The sequence below is a fragment of the Chrysemys picta genome, chromosome 11 (genome assembly GCF_011386835.1).
Source record: "Chrysemys picta bellii isolate R12L10 chromosome 11, ASM1138683v2, whole genome shotgun sequence".
In the NCBI taxonomy this organism is placed as follows: domain Eukaryota; kingdom Metazoa; phylum Chordata; order Testudines; family Emydidae; genus Chrysemys; species Chrysemys picta.
The window spans coordinates 45,939,327-45,954,561 of NC_088801.1; the positions used below are offsets into that span (position 1 = coordinate 45,939,327).

Genomic DNA, 15,235 nt, shown 5'->3' on the forward strand with positions numbered 1-15,235 from the left:
GATTATATGATTTTGTGTGTACTAAATGGTTGCCAATAAACATGACTGGAAAATGGTCATGACAATAAACACTAGTTCAGGGGAACAGTGAAAAAAAAAAGTTTACCATCGCATAGCAAGTGTTAAAATGCAGCAAATGGGCCTGGACTTCTGAATTATGTATTTGCCAAGAAATAATTTCACCTTTAATGAAAAACTTTGTACAAAAACAAATTATGAATTGAAATCTTCAGACAATCTCTTGAATTTAATAAATAATGATTGGTAACTCTTATTGCCAACATATACAATAAATAAGATTTACTACTAATTTGCAGCTGACTTCAGCCCTCTGGTATCCTCACAAACTGATATTCTGTTATATTGTTTACCATAGCTCCTCCATCTGAAGTGGACCAGCAATCTAAAACAGAATGGCCAACTGTTCCTCTGGTACTAACACATGTGCTAATATGCACTAGTTTAAACTTGATCTATCAGTGAATCAATGAACCATGAAGGGTGGGGGTTAATCAGGGTGTTTGGAAAACAAAGGCTCATAGGGCAGCAGAGACGCTACTCTCAGACACACATCTGTGCTGTTTTCAGTACTTAGCTTTATGGCAGTAGGTTTATGTTACAAAAGTTAAGAGCTTGGAATCATGTCACTGTCATGTACATTTATAACTATTTTACACAATAAGCAACATCAAGTATGTTACGCATAAGAAAAACTAATAATGTGAAACAAAGATTTGTTAGTGTAACTATGGATACGCACCACTGTTAATGTTACACTAACCAAAGTTAATGTTTAACATTAATAGTATAATTAAAACTTCGTGCATGAAGCTACAGACATTCACATTAAATTTTAGTGTGCAAAGCAATACATAAAATATAATACATTCTTATATTAACTGTTACTATATCATTTAATTTCAAGCTAAATTTTAGATTACTACCCATTGAAGAAAATAAATAAAATACATTTAAACTCTCAGGGCCAAAAAGTTAAAGGCTTTCTAATATACTTTTACTGAATGTCTAAAAATGTCTATTTTGGAGTTATATGAAATCTATATTATTGCAGATAAAAATATTGCTGAGTATTGTTACATCTCTTTTCTGGATCTTTTGGTTGTTTCCTACTAACATTTAACAGAACATAAACTAATTTGTGCTAAAGACCATATTCTTTTAAATAAACACATTGTTGAAAGAAAGCCTTATTTCTTTGTATGTACCCATATGAATAAAAGCAAAAGTCATCCTTCTGAAAATGTTGAGTCTAATTCAGAAAACATAAAATAAGGTATGTACTTATTCTTCATTTGAGGCACTACAGAATACATGAAAATACAATATAAAACAGAGGTCTAAATAACTACACATAGGTGTTCAGCTATGATGAGGCTGAGCATTGTAACATGGACAGGATAGAGTTGGAACTGAAGTTCTCAGAAAGCTGCACTCTCTACAGACTAGATACTCTTGGAACATATGTGATTACACACAAATTGGAAGCTATAGAGCAGAGTTTCTCAATCTTTTTGATACCAGGGACTGGCTTGCTGCCTTCCTAAACTGTGTCAGGGAGAGCTTGAGGATCGGCGCCGGGCCATGGACCGATTGTTGAGAAACACTGCTATAGAGAATACTACTCAGAAAGAGGATGAAGGGGGCTGGTGAGGGGGAAAATACCACATACCAGGAACATTAATGTAGAAAACAACCCACAAAAAGGCAAAATAAAAATAATGTTTATTTTGCACTTCAGCAAAGGTTTTCAAGAGGTCATCATCAGAACTGCCTTCAAAATATAATTCTTGTCAATTCACCCATACTAAACTTTTTGTAGTTTGTATAAACAAAAACAACAAAATCTTGACTTTTTCCATATAGGGTACAGAAAACAGTAATTATATCTATGTTAGATTATTAGGAACGCATCCTTCATTAATATTTAGCCACTGTGCCCAATAAAAATACATGTTTACCGTTAGCTGCTCACATGTACACATGCAGTTACTTTGGTAACCCACCTGCTTTTCCTTTGCTCCAGCCTAGGTGTAATAAAACATCACCCATGTAAATAATGCAATTCACCTGAAACCTCATCTAAGTTCTAGATGCAATGCAATGAGAGAGGCACATATAATTGGGAATATTTTTTTTTAAAAAGCACAAAACTTTACTTTGCAGATTTTTTTGTCACTGTAAAAAATAAAAACAAAACTTTTGAGAGATTTCCAATGAGTTGCTTTTGTAAAGATGCCATTCATAATGTTGCTTTGAAAACAAGCTGTGGGACAAAGCCATGAACATTCATGGCCGATCAGGGTAAAGTTTTCCAAAGTACCTATTATGACTTAAGAGCCTGAACTTTATTGAAAGTGAATGGGACTTAGGAAATTCTGAAAATTTTACCCCTAAACAATAAAAAAAAAAATTGTCTCTGTTGATTTTCTAGATATAATTATGGGGAGAGGTTGTCTTATTTCTTTGATTTGTCTTCAAAAGTGAATTTGTATTGCAGAACTGAAACAAGAAAATTTGTGGTGTGGGTATTTTTGTTTTGTTTTATTTGTTTTTAAAATGACATATAAACTACACAGGCTTTCTTTGGTACTCTAAGGCTGTAGATTCCCCATACCCACAGAGGGTTGGAGAGATAATGTGTATTCTCCCCTGACACCTAAACATTACACAGTTGCAGGTCTGCGGAGGGAATGGGACTGACAAAAGAGCTAGAAATAGCCACATTGCACATAATACTTTTCTAAGGTCCAGGGGGGTTCCAACTGAAAAGCCACAAAGGGGTTACTTCTGGCTGAACCCAAAGCAACCTGAGTAGGCGATAGTGCAGCTGCCATTGGGGAACATATGGCATCACAGCTCCTGATGAATGCAGGGAACTCACAGAGGAAAGCACAGGCACTTGCGGCTTCTATGAAAGTAGCCTGCGCTTACGATTATTCTGAGATCTGCAGGAATCTTTTCACTTTTGCATATTTAGATGTTTAAGGGTAAAGCCCCCGCCGGACCTTTAAGGAAGAGGGAAGATGAGAAACACCTCAAATATTCCTATTCAGAAAATTTAGAGGAGAATGCAAGCAGAAATAGTAATATATACATTATTTTGCTTTCACTGGTATCCGCTTTTGATAACAGCTGGGTGGGAAACAGTTTTCCTGTCCTGCAAAGACTGAGATTTTAGAATTTTTTTCCAGTTCTGCATCAGGAACAAATTGAGATGTTTCAATATTTCCAAAGAGAAACCACCCAAAGTAGCCAATAGCCTAGTGGTTAGGGCATTCATCTGGGATGTGGCAGTCCCCAAATTCTAATTTCTGCTCCTCTTGATTCAGAGCAAGGACTGGAAGCTGGACCTCCCACATCCCAGGTGAATGTTGTAACCACCAGGCTTACTGGGGTGGGTCTCTCTCCATCTCTCCTGTTGCAGCTGTCCTGTGGTGTATAAATTAAATATTCATTTGACCAGAAAGGGAGATAGACTTTTTAGCCTAGTAGTTTAGGCAGGGACTTGAACCTGTCTCCCCCATGTGTCAGGTGAGTGCCCTAACCACTAGATCACTTTGCTATTGGCTATTCTAGGGGGACAGGTCTCTCTCTCCTTCTCCCTCTCTACCCAACACACCTTTCAGATTAAAGTTTAATCAAAATGGATATGCTCCTGCAAAAAGTTTGGTTTTGACAAACTGGCATTTTCTGGTGAAAATCTTTTGTCAAAAACTTCCTCGACATCTCTATATTTGACAGAGTGAGGGAGATCTATCACCTGTCTTTAACATAACAGAAACAGGAGAAGGCCATAAACTACCATTTATTAAAAGAATGGTCACATTAAAATATGGAAAACATTGGATTCAGTATTCCTCCGAGTCCTACTTCTTGTTCAGCCAATTGCTCAAACAAGTTATTTTACCCTTACGGGAGATAATGCTGCACACTTCTGTTTTCACTTTCAGGTGACATTGTAAATAAGGTGTTCGCACGGCACTTTTGTAGCCGGCATTGCAAGGTATTTACTTGCCAGATATGCTAAACATTTGTATGCCACTTCATGCTTCAGCCACCATTCCAGAGGACATACATCCATGATGATGATGCACATTAAAAAAATAATGTGCTAATTAAATTTGTGACTGAACACCTTGTGGGAGAATCGTATGTCTCCTGCTCTGTTTTACTCACATTCGACCATATATTTCATGTTATAACAGTCCCAGATGATTGACCCAGCACATGTTTGTTTTAAGAACACTTTCACAACACTTGCAGATATGACAAAAAAAAAAAGACAGTACCAACATGAGATTTCTAAAAATAGCTACAGTACTTAACCCACGGTTTAAGAATCTGAAATGCCTTCCAAAATCTGAGAGGGACGAGGTGTGGAGCATTCTTTCAGAAGTCTTAAAAAGCAAAACTCCAATGTGGAAACTACAGCACCTGAACCATCAAAAGAGAAAATCAACCTTTTGCTGGTGGCATCTGACTCAGATAATTAAAACAAACATGTGTCAGTCCGCATTGCTTTGGATCGTTATCAAGCAGAAACCATCAGCAGCATGGACGTATGTTGATGCATCAGCATGTTGAAGCATGAAGGGACATATGAATCTTTAGTGCATCTGGCATGTAAATATCTTGCAACGCTGGCTACAACAGTGCCATGCAAAACCTGTTCTCATTTTCAGGTGACACTGTAAACTATAAGCGGGCAGCATGGTCTCCCGCAAATGTAAACAAAATTGTTTGCCTGAGCGATTGGCTGAACAAGAAGTAGGACTGATTGGACTTGTAGGCTCTAAAGTTTTATATTATTTTATTTTATTTTTGAATGCAGTTATTTTTTGTATATAATTCTTATTTGTAAGTTCAACTTTCATGATAAAGAGATAGCACTACAGTACTTGTATTAGGTGAATTGAAAAATACCATTTCTTTTGTTTTTACAGAGCAAATATTTGTAATCAAAAATAAATATAAAGTGAGCACTGTACACTTTGTATTCTGTGTTGTAATTGAAATCAATTTATTTGAAAATGTAGAAAACATCCAAAATTATTAAATAAATGGTATTTTATTATTGTTAAACAGCATGATGTGATTAATTGCAATTAATTCTTTTTAACCACTTGACAGCCCTATTCTTTCTTAATTCAACAAATTGCTCTCATACTTTACCATAAACGACTGTAGAAATATTATGAACAGTACAGCACATTTCCACAGTTAATCTGTTTACTTTGTAAATGTAGATATTTTACTATTATTCTTCCTCTTTTTAAATTTTACATTAAATTGCAATAAGCAAGTTTATAAATTTCCTTAATGAGCAAAAGGTTTCAACAACTGTAATCTTTGTGTCCTTTATACTGAAATATTTACCTTTTACTTTCCAAACAATAAGCTGTTCTAAGACTACAGTAACCCACATACAACATTACATATTACAGAACTAGTCTCATAATAAAACTATTATGAAGTTAGAAATGAGTTATCTTTGAAAAAAGTGCTTACCATTCAAAATTTCCTTCAAACATCTAAACCAGGAATGACAGTGGTCTTCACTTAAATTATTAAAATTGATGGCAGTGTCCTTCAATTTATTTTCTTTTTTCAGGCATACAAAAACTGTGATACCTAACAATACACCACCTTTCTTCTGTCCTACAAAACGACGACGTTTCAATTTTATGGAAAATATATCTTTCATTTCAACAAACTCCTCTTTACATGGTAAGTTCATATTGGAATCACCTGTTAAAAGAACGAAAGCTATATTAACAGTGTGTATTAACCCACATCTCGCACGGATAGAAACCTTATATATTATATATGCAACGTTTTATATTTCAATTGTTTGGTCTACATCTTCAAATTTTGACTTATGCATCAGTTGCATAAATCACTGGTTGTGTTCTTTGTATTCTAGTATTCAAGTTTAATATCCTACTGTAAGAAATTAGCATTGTTTTATAGGTCTTGAACGTCCTTTTTTACATTTAGAAATTAGAGAAAGTTGTATTTATATCCCTCCATTCTGTAAATCTCTCCATCCCTAAATTCAGTCTCATAAAACAAGCTCTCTGTGTCCATTAAATCACTGCATGGTCTTAGTAGCAGCTATCAGTATGCCAACTTTATTTTCTCATTTGGTATAACTGCATGCTCTTCAGAAATGAGAAAGGTACTAGGTGAGAACACTAGAAAATATTAGATCAGAGAAAGCAAACATCCCCCACCCTCACACACAGAAACATACAAAATAAACCAAACCAGAACTGGGTCACTGGTATTATTAACTTCTATTTAAATTTTCAGTTAAGTTTGACTTGGAACAAAACATCCTGAGATTCTAGTAGCAACTCAAACCCTCAGACCCTGGAGACTGGCAATGGATTGGGAGCACTATATCAAGGCTACAGAAATGTTTCTAATGTAGGGTTACCATACGTCCTCTTTTTCCCGGACATGTCCGGCTTTTCGGCAGTCAAACCCCCGTCCGGGAGGAACTGCCAAAAAGCCGAACATGTCCGGGAAAATTGCGGCTCTGCTCCTCCCCGACTCTTCGGCTCTGTTTAAGAGCCGGGCTGCCCGAGCGCTACCGGCTTCGGGCAGCCCCGTGCCTCCGGACCCTGCGCCGCCGGAGCCCGGGAGGGGAAGTGCCCTGCTGGGGGCGCAGGGTCTGGAGGCACGGGGGCTGCCCGAAGCCGGTAGCGCTCGGGCAGCCCGGCTCTTAAACAGAGCCGAAGAGGAGCAGAGCCTCCAGCCGCCACTGTGTCAGTTACACAGAGCCGAAGAGGAGCAGAGCCTCCAGCCGCGGTGGCTCTGCTCCTCTTCGGCTCTGTGTAACTGACACAGTGTAAGTTACGCAGAGCCCCCGCAGCTGGAGGCTCTGCTCCTCTTCCGCTCTGTTTAAGAGCCGGGCTGCCCGAGCGCTACCGGCTTCGGGCAGCCCCTGTGCCTCCGGACCCTGCGCCGCCGGAGCCTGGGAGGGGAAGTGCCCGGCTGGGGGCGCAGGGTCCGGAGGCATAGGGGCTGCCCAAAGCCCGAGCGCTACTGGCTTCACGGTTTGCCGGGCAGCCTCCAGACCCTGCGCCCCCGGCTGGGTGCTTCCCCTCCCGGGCTCCAGCTGCGCTGGGGAAGCGCCGGCTGGGGGTGCGGGGTCTGGGGGCTGCCCGGCAAACCCTGAAGCCGGTAGCACTGGGGCAGCCCTTTCCCCCTGGCTGGGAGTGGAAGGGAGGAGGGGGCGGAGTTAGGGTGGGGAAGGGGCGGAGTTGAGGCGGGGCTAGGGGTGAGAAAATGGGCGGGGCCAGGGCCCGTGGAGGGTCCTCTTTTTTTATTTATGAGATATGGTAACCCTATCTAATGTATCTTTGGATGCCAGACAGTCTCTGGGATGCATGCTTATGAAAGCTGACCTTGAGGATGCCACCTTGAAATAACTCTTTGAAAAGTACCATTGACCCATTTAAAGCTTATGCAGGCCTATCCCCTCCTACTCTCATATCAGAAAGTAGAGAGAGTAGATTCCTCAAAGCCAAACTGAGTTTGGGTAGGGATGACATGCGAGAGATTATCCTAGACCAGGGGTGAGCAAACTTTTTGGCCTGCAGGCCACATCGGATTTCCAAAATTGTATGGAGGGCTGGTTAGGGGAGGCTGTGCCTCCCCAAACAGCCAGGTGTGGCCCAGCCCCCGCCCGCTATCCGCCCCCGCTCCCCACTGCTTCTTGCCCCCCAGACTCCTGCCCCATCCAACCCCCCCTGTTCCCTGACTGCCCCCCCGCTGCCCCATCCAGCCCCTCCTCTCCTTCCTGATTCCCCCCCAGGACCCCTGCCCCCATTCAACCCCCCCATTCCCGTCCTCTGACCACCCCGACCCCTATCCACACCCCCACCCGGAACTCCCCTGCCCTCTATCCAACCCCCACTGCTCCCTGCCCCCTAACCGTGCTGCCTGGAGCACTGGTGTCTGGCGGCGCTACAGCCGCACTGCCCAGAGTGCCAGGATAGGGATCCGTGCCGCCCGGCTGGAGCCAGCCACACCACCACGCAGCACAGAGCACCGGGTCAGGCCGCGGCTCTGCAGCTGCACTGCCAGGCAAGAGCTCGCAGCCCCACCGCCCAGAGCATTGTGCCGGCAGCGCAGTGAGCTGAGGCTGTGGGGCCGGGGGCTGGACTCCCGGGCCAGGAGCTCAGGTGCCGGGCAGGAGAGTCTCATAGGCTGTATGTGGCCCGCGAGTTGTAGTTAGCCCACCTCTGTCCTAAACCCTGGGGGAGGTGTTTCTGTATCCTCTGTTTAGTCACAACTCCAATGTTCCCCCCTTCCTGGGGCGGGGGGGGGGGGGGGGAGGGAAAGCCCTTACTTCAGAAAGCTTTTTAAGTCTCAAAGAAAGACTTTGTGCCTTCCTCTTTAGAAAACATCATGAAAGATTTTGTTGAACTGCCACTAGCAATATCTTGAAGCAAAGGGGGAGAAATTGCAAAAGGATTTTTTTTTTTCCTGGAGGAGGTTGCAAATCTTGCTTTCCTAGGATTGCTGAAGAAGAAACCTTTATTTTTTTTTATATAACCTTTAAGGTTTGAGCAAGGACTTCAGAAGAGATACCCCACTTTGAAAAAGAAAGTAACTTGTCTCAATTGTTCTCACAGTGTAATGGACCAGGAATGGCACCAGAAAGTTCATCAATCCACTGAATTGCAAACCTTATTTTTAGCAGATAATCTAAAAACAATTTGGGAAGAATTTACGTTATGAGGAAACATTTGTCTCGGATTCTCTGACTCTACTTGGCCCTGGATCACCTAATAGAATGGTGAAAATTAGCAACACATTACCAGGGGTGCTCCAGCCACCGAGTTCAGGCGCTCTAAGTGTGGACACCTCAGGAGTTAGGGTGTCCAGGGCTGATTTAATGCGCTCTCACTTGCAAGTGTAGACAAGCCCTTAGAGTTACTCCTCAGTTAATGCCAGAAGGGACCATTATATCATCTAATCTGACTGCCTGCATATCACAGGCCATTAATTTTCACATAGTTATCCTATTGAGACCAATAGCTTATGTCTGACCGATGCATAACTTGTTTGGCTAAAGCATATTTTCCAGTCTTCATTTGAAGACATCAATAGATGGAGAATCCACTCCTTCCCTTGGCCGTTTGATCCAGTAGTTAATTAACCTCCCTGTTAAATATTTGTGCCTAATTTCTAATTTAAGTTTGTCTGGCTTCAGCTTCGAGCCACTGATTGTGGTTATGCCTTTCTCCATTGCATTACAAAGCCCTTTAGAACCCAGCATTTTCACCCCATGAAGGAACTTTTACACTGTAATCACATCTCTTCTCCATCTTCTTTTCAATACGCTAAACAGAAAAACTCTTCAAGTCTCACTGCAAGGCATTTTCTTCAGCCTTAGAATAATTTTTGTAGCTCTTTTCTGTACCTCTCCAATTTATCAACATCCTTTTTAAAATATGAACACCAGAACGGTAAGTAATATTCCAACACTGATCTCACCAAGACTGTATACAGAGATAAGTCACCTCCCTACTTCTACTAACCTGTTTATATATCCAAGGATCACATTAGCCCTTTTGCTACAACATCGCACTGAGAGCTCACGTTCAGTTGTTTGTCCACTCTCCTAGAGTACATCTTTTAGAAAAAACATCTCATATAAATTTTAAAATTGTCAGTGACAGAAAATCCAGCATGACCCTTGCTAAATTGTTCTATTGGTTAATTACTCTCTCTCAAAAATTTACACCTTATTTCCAGTCTGGAATTTGTCTAGAGGAGGTATGCAAGTTAAGGCAGGTCACCAGAAGATGATAAGGATGCTTTTCATGAATGGAAGATCACAGCCAAGCCTGGCTGTAATATGTTGGAAGGATTTGGGGTGAACTTTGCCCTATAAGACTTGACAGTAACTAGTTAAGAAAGTCTAGGTTGTAGAATGTGTATGTTTTTATTTTATATGTAACCATTTGTTTCCAATACTTCTACTTGCTATCATTTGAAACTTTCCTCTTTGTTAAATAAACATTTGCTTTTTTTCATTATAAACATTGTGATGGGTCTTCCCAGGGTGCAACCTGGAACTAGGGTACCACTGAGTCCTCTGGCTTATCAACCTTGGCTCCCTCTTACACTATGCTGTTGTGACAAGTTGCAAACCTCTGGTAGGTACTACACTCATACAGACATCCACAGGCAGGGACACACCCAGCTGAGTTACATGAATGCTTCTCCCAGCCACTCGTGCACTAACAATAGCAAGGCTCCAGCCAATTCCCCCCAGCTTTGCACTCCAGTGCTATGCCATCCTGTCCTGGTCAGAAGCTTGAGCAGTATATGTTTATAACTCAGTCTGCCCTTCCCTCAATGTGGAGAGGACATGCACCAGTTTTTGTTCCTGAGCAGATTTCCCAAGCACTCCAACCAAAACACGCTGTTTTAGGTAAAACAAAAGTTTATTAACTACAAAAAGAGAGACTTTAAGTGATTATAAGTGGTAGGCATAAAGGATAGAGATGATTACTAAAAGAAAAAAAATAAGTGAACAATCTAAGTTCTATAAACTAAACAGGATTTGAATCAAGCAGTGTCTCACCCGGATAGATAGCACAGGCAGCTAACAGATCTTCAATACAAAGGCTGGAATTCTCCTCCAGCCTGGGACCACCTTCCCCCTTCCAGATGTGTTTCCAGCTGTTGAGTTCTGAGGGGAGTGAGGCCAAAACATGCAGCCACTGTTCTCTCTTTTACATCCTTAGTCTCTGTGCCTAGAAGACACTTGTCTCGACATACCCTGACGGGCTTCCCTGAGTCCCTCAGTTGAGCAGTCCCCTGGTCTTGTGCAATGGAGTCATAGGATCAAGCAGTCCCCCTTGTACGGTGCTTGCACAACTGTCCTGGAATTGTAAATCCCTTGATTACAACTCCCCTACTTGTTAATGGCTGTTAAGTACATTCTGTCATACGCTCCTGTGAGTGTTTTGCTTTCTTTGTATGCTACTAGCAAACTTAAAACATATTTCAGTAACAACCATGCAGCAAAAATCTCAATTTGATACACACTAACGATATACACATTTGGACAGAATAATGGGTTTCAGCAGGTCATGGCTTTTTATATATCTTACATGGCATGCTTTGTATGAAACATATCATAATTATATGACAGTGGTGAATATGGGTTCCCAGGGTTGCTTGGGGTAGAGTGCCACAAACATATCTAAGTGTGGTATGATAAACAGAGTGATGATGCGAGGTGTAACTGATAAGCTGGTGTGCACTGTTCCTTTGGGAACAGGGTGTTTGTGAATTATCTGAGTGTCCAGTGGACCAGCGCTGGACACTTCGAAGATTTGGGGGTTGGAGCGTCCCTACTGCTAACCTGCAGAAGGACCAGAGCATGAGTAGTCTGAGAGAGAGGAATGCTTGTGTTGTCCATGGCTGATAGAGCTGGGGAGCTGACCCACAGAAGGCACAGAAAAGGCTTCTTCACTCTAATGACAGCTGGTAGCAACATGCCTCACAACCCTGGGTAGTACTCGCAGGAAGCAGCACAGTGGCATAGTTGGCGGGCTCTCCACCCCATTTGCTGGTTAACTAAGGGTCATACTCTAGGTGATACAGACACAGATGCAAAAATGAGAAGACTGGAAATAGTTATTTTCCATTTGTTTATTTTGGGTAAGGGAAATAAAAACAAAAGAAAAATACGGGATGAATAAACAGGAGACATATGCTAAAGATACCAGAAAGCAGCTGGAAAAACTGTGCACAGACCGTGGCTCAAATACTACAGAGAAAAACGTGGAAGGAATGAGATCTCTACTCATGGAATGTGATAAGCAGCAAGGAGATCTGACTGATCCAGCCAAAGAGCCCGAGCCTGAGGGGGTATAGGTTTAGAAAAACCAGCCTGACACAGCTTCCAGCAAGGCAGCCCTGAATCTCGACCTGACCAGGATAGAGGTCCAAAAGCTGGAAATAGCAGAGAAGACCAGAAAGCTGGAAATAGTGGAGAGTCACATAAAGAAAGGAAGAAAAGCAACAGCAAGAGAAGGCCAACCAGAGAACACTAGAGTTGGAAAATCAAAAGCATGAAGGTCAAGAGAAGGAGCTAGAAGCAGAAAAGCAACAGCCTAAGAAAGGAATGTGGAAAGGGAGCATAAACTTAAAAGAATGGAAATGCAAAAGGAATATGTTCCTGAGTTCCCAGAGGTAAACTGTGAGGAGGAAGAGACAGCTGAGAGAAGAAAGGAGCCCTCTGCACCCTTGTCAGAAGAAAGTAGCCATGTGTCTCCAGAAGAAGGGAGTGAGGACTCTCACACACAAACCCCAACACACCTTACATGACTATGCAGGAGTGTGGATGTGCAGGAGATTAAGGTTATCTCATAAATTTCCAAGCAATATACTAGTACCTCATTGTGGATGCTATACATAGAAAGGGCTCTGCTGAATTTTGAGGATATTGGTAGGAGTAGTGGGCTGATCCCCTGCAAAACCACCAGATTTCAGAAGGGAGTTAAAAACATTCTGAGATCAAAATCCCCCCCACCTCCAAGTTCTGTATTCTGCTGGTATTGAATAGATGCACAAGAACCTTGCAAGACTTATGAATCTGATAGAGAGGTGACGCTAACAGAAAAAGGCAAGGGCAAGAGCTCTTACATCATAGAAGTTAGTGGGTGTCCTTGCCGCTGATTACCAGTATCCATGCAGAGCAGGTACCACTGCCTGTCCTTATGGTTGTCCTATCCTTCCCATTGTAAGACCACAGTTTTGGGTATTAAAAACTTTGTCAAACTTAAATTGTTAAGACTGAAATTTTCCACATTAAGTTCCTGCCTCACTCTGGTTTTTATTTGTTTGTTTTGCAGATTCCAGTTAAAACAGTTCATACATTTCTGAGACTGAGATTAGGGGAAAATATGTTGCTTTAACATAAAAAAAAAATTCATACAACTGTCTCACTGAGAAGCTCTAGTATCTCCACTCTTTGATACAGGGACTTGATATTTGCCAGGGAGTTTGCCTCTGTGTCAGAGCTGAGTCTCTTATTCAAAAACACGCAGATCTGGCCAAGTTTTAAGCCTTTGCGGGGGGGGGGGGGGGGGAACAGTTCAGAGGCTCAGTAGAGACTTGTTAAAAGTTTGGCTGCTAAATTAACTGAAGAGTCCATCTGCACTGATAACACTCTAGCTCAGGACTGCAATGACTGAGCAGAACTTTCCCTGAAATTGCTCCTGCACACTGCAAAATTGAGAGTAACATTACTGGTTTTCCTATGCTCCCCATGCTGACACCACAGCAGGGTGAAGGACACCACCCGATCTGAATGCAGAACAGACAGTAGATGGAGTGGACAGGGAGCATGAATGAGTTGAATAGTTAGTGAGGCTACTTTCAATGATACCCTTGTCTCATTTGTTACAGAAGTTGGAAGAGGCGTAGTGAATGAGGCAGAGGACTGCAAGAAGAGAATTAATGATTTCATGCTTAAGAAACCTGAATGCTGCCCTGGAGAACTGGATTCTATTCCTACCTCTGCTATACGGTTCCTACTTGATGCTAGATAAGTCACTAAACCAAACTCTTCCTCATTTTCTGGGTCCCCAACTTGAGATCCTGGGGTCTGATTTGCACAAATGCTGACCACTCAGAGCAGCAATTGAAGTCAATAGGAACTATGATCTGAACATACTACACAATGCCAAGCTCTCTGTAGTATAAAGTCCTAGCTGTCTCAAATCAGGCACCTAAAGTTAATGGATATTTTCTGTCACATCTTAGGGAAGCGCCCCTTCCAAAATCCTTTTCTAGTCCCCCAAGTACACACCCCTTTCAAGTGACAGGACCTTGCCTCCCCTGCCCTTTAGGGTGGGACCTCACTATCCAAACATCTCCAGGTTACATCCCTCTGGTTGCCAACTGTGATACCTAGCAAGCTCAATAGGCTTGGCACCTGCAAATTTCTCTTTAGGAACCTGTGGATAGTAACACCTTGCAGTGACACAGAAGCAGCATCTTCCACAACAAAGTGTGATTTATTTGACAAAAAGGTACACAGTTCTCAGAAAAATGGATTTAAAGCAATAAGATGACCAATAAGCATATTGTCTTACCTACACTTGACATTCCCCTCAATCACACAGGTAGAAATGGCTTAACTTTAGTGTCTCCTGTTTCCTTCAGGACCAAGGTACAGCCTGCTTGCTGCAGAACAACTCAGCCAGTCTGTGTCAGCCTGCAACAGACAACTTCCCCTTTCCTTTCTGCAGGATAGTATCTGTGGGTATGTCTACACTGCAGCTGAGAGCAAGCCTCACAGCACAGGTAGATAGACTCAGGTAGCAGAGCTTGATTTAGAGCACTAAAAATAGCAGTGTGGACATTGTGGCTTGGACTGCAGCTTGGACTTTCAAGCCTAGGGGATCTGGGCTTGAGAGCCCAAGCTGCAATGTCCACACTGTTATGTTCAGTGCACTAGCTTGTGTGTCTACCCAGGCTGGGAGGCTCGCTTCCAGCTGCAGTGTAGACGTACCCTGTAAGGTTTTAGTATTCCTTTTGATCTCAGGTTCGATCTCAGAAAAGTAAACTTTGCCAGTCAGGAAGGACCAAGCAGAAACCAATTAATAGTTTCCCAAAATGTTCCCTTATGGAGCCTTTGTATTCTCATGACAGTATCTTATCTTTGCCATTATTTTGCCTTTTCTGCTTGGTTTCTTTAACATCTCCCTCTGATCCTACCCCAGAGCAAGTAATCCATGACACACAGAGGTATGAATAATATTTATAAAAAAAATACAGATATTTCCCAGGTCGTCAAACTTTTTACCTTAATCTCTATGTGCCTCAGTTACCCATTTGTAAAATGGGAATAAAAATACACCCTCATCTCACAGGGGTGTTGTGGAAGTAAATTCATTAATATTTATGAAACACTCAGATACTATTGTGATGCACTCTATAGAAAAGTCCAAGAAGAAATTAGTAATCCTGCCCTCAGGGCAGGGTTTGAATAGTACGCAGTAAGGCAGGTCTGGGCCCACCCACTGAAGGAGAAAACAAAATACTGAATAGCTGATCACTAATTGAGCACCATCCATTCTTTGAACTGAATGATGCAGGGCTCCTGTGGAAAAAAATAGTATGAGATCGTGTAATTAAAGACTGCTAAACAATTATATAAAACAGGGGTAGGCAA

General features: G+C 42.1%; 1 protein-coding gene across 4 annotated transcripts in view; it reads right to left on the reverse strand.

Annotated features, from left to right (window-relative positions):
* Window positions 1–15,235, reverse strand: part of CERKL (ceramide kinase like) — a 99,885-nt gene that overhangs the window by 44,427 nt on the left and 40,223 nt on the right. For 3 of the 4 annotated variants that reach the window (XM_008178305.4, XM_008178304.4, XM_008178308.4), the window contains exon 2: window positions 5,530–5,769. The exons of the other annotated variant lie outside the window; for it this stretch is intronic. In XM_008178305.4, coding sequence (XP_008176527.2) covers window positions 5,530–5,769 — 240 coding nt within the window. The remainder of the gene's footprint in view (window positions 1–5,529; window positions 5,770–15,235) is intronic. 4 annotated transcript variants of the gene reach the window in all.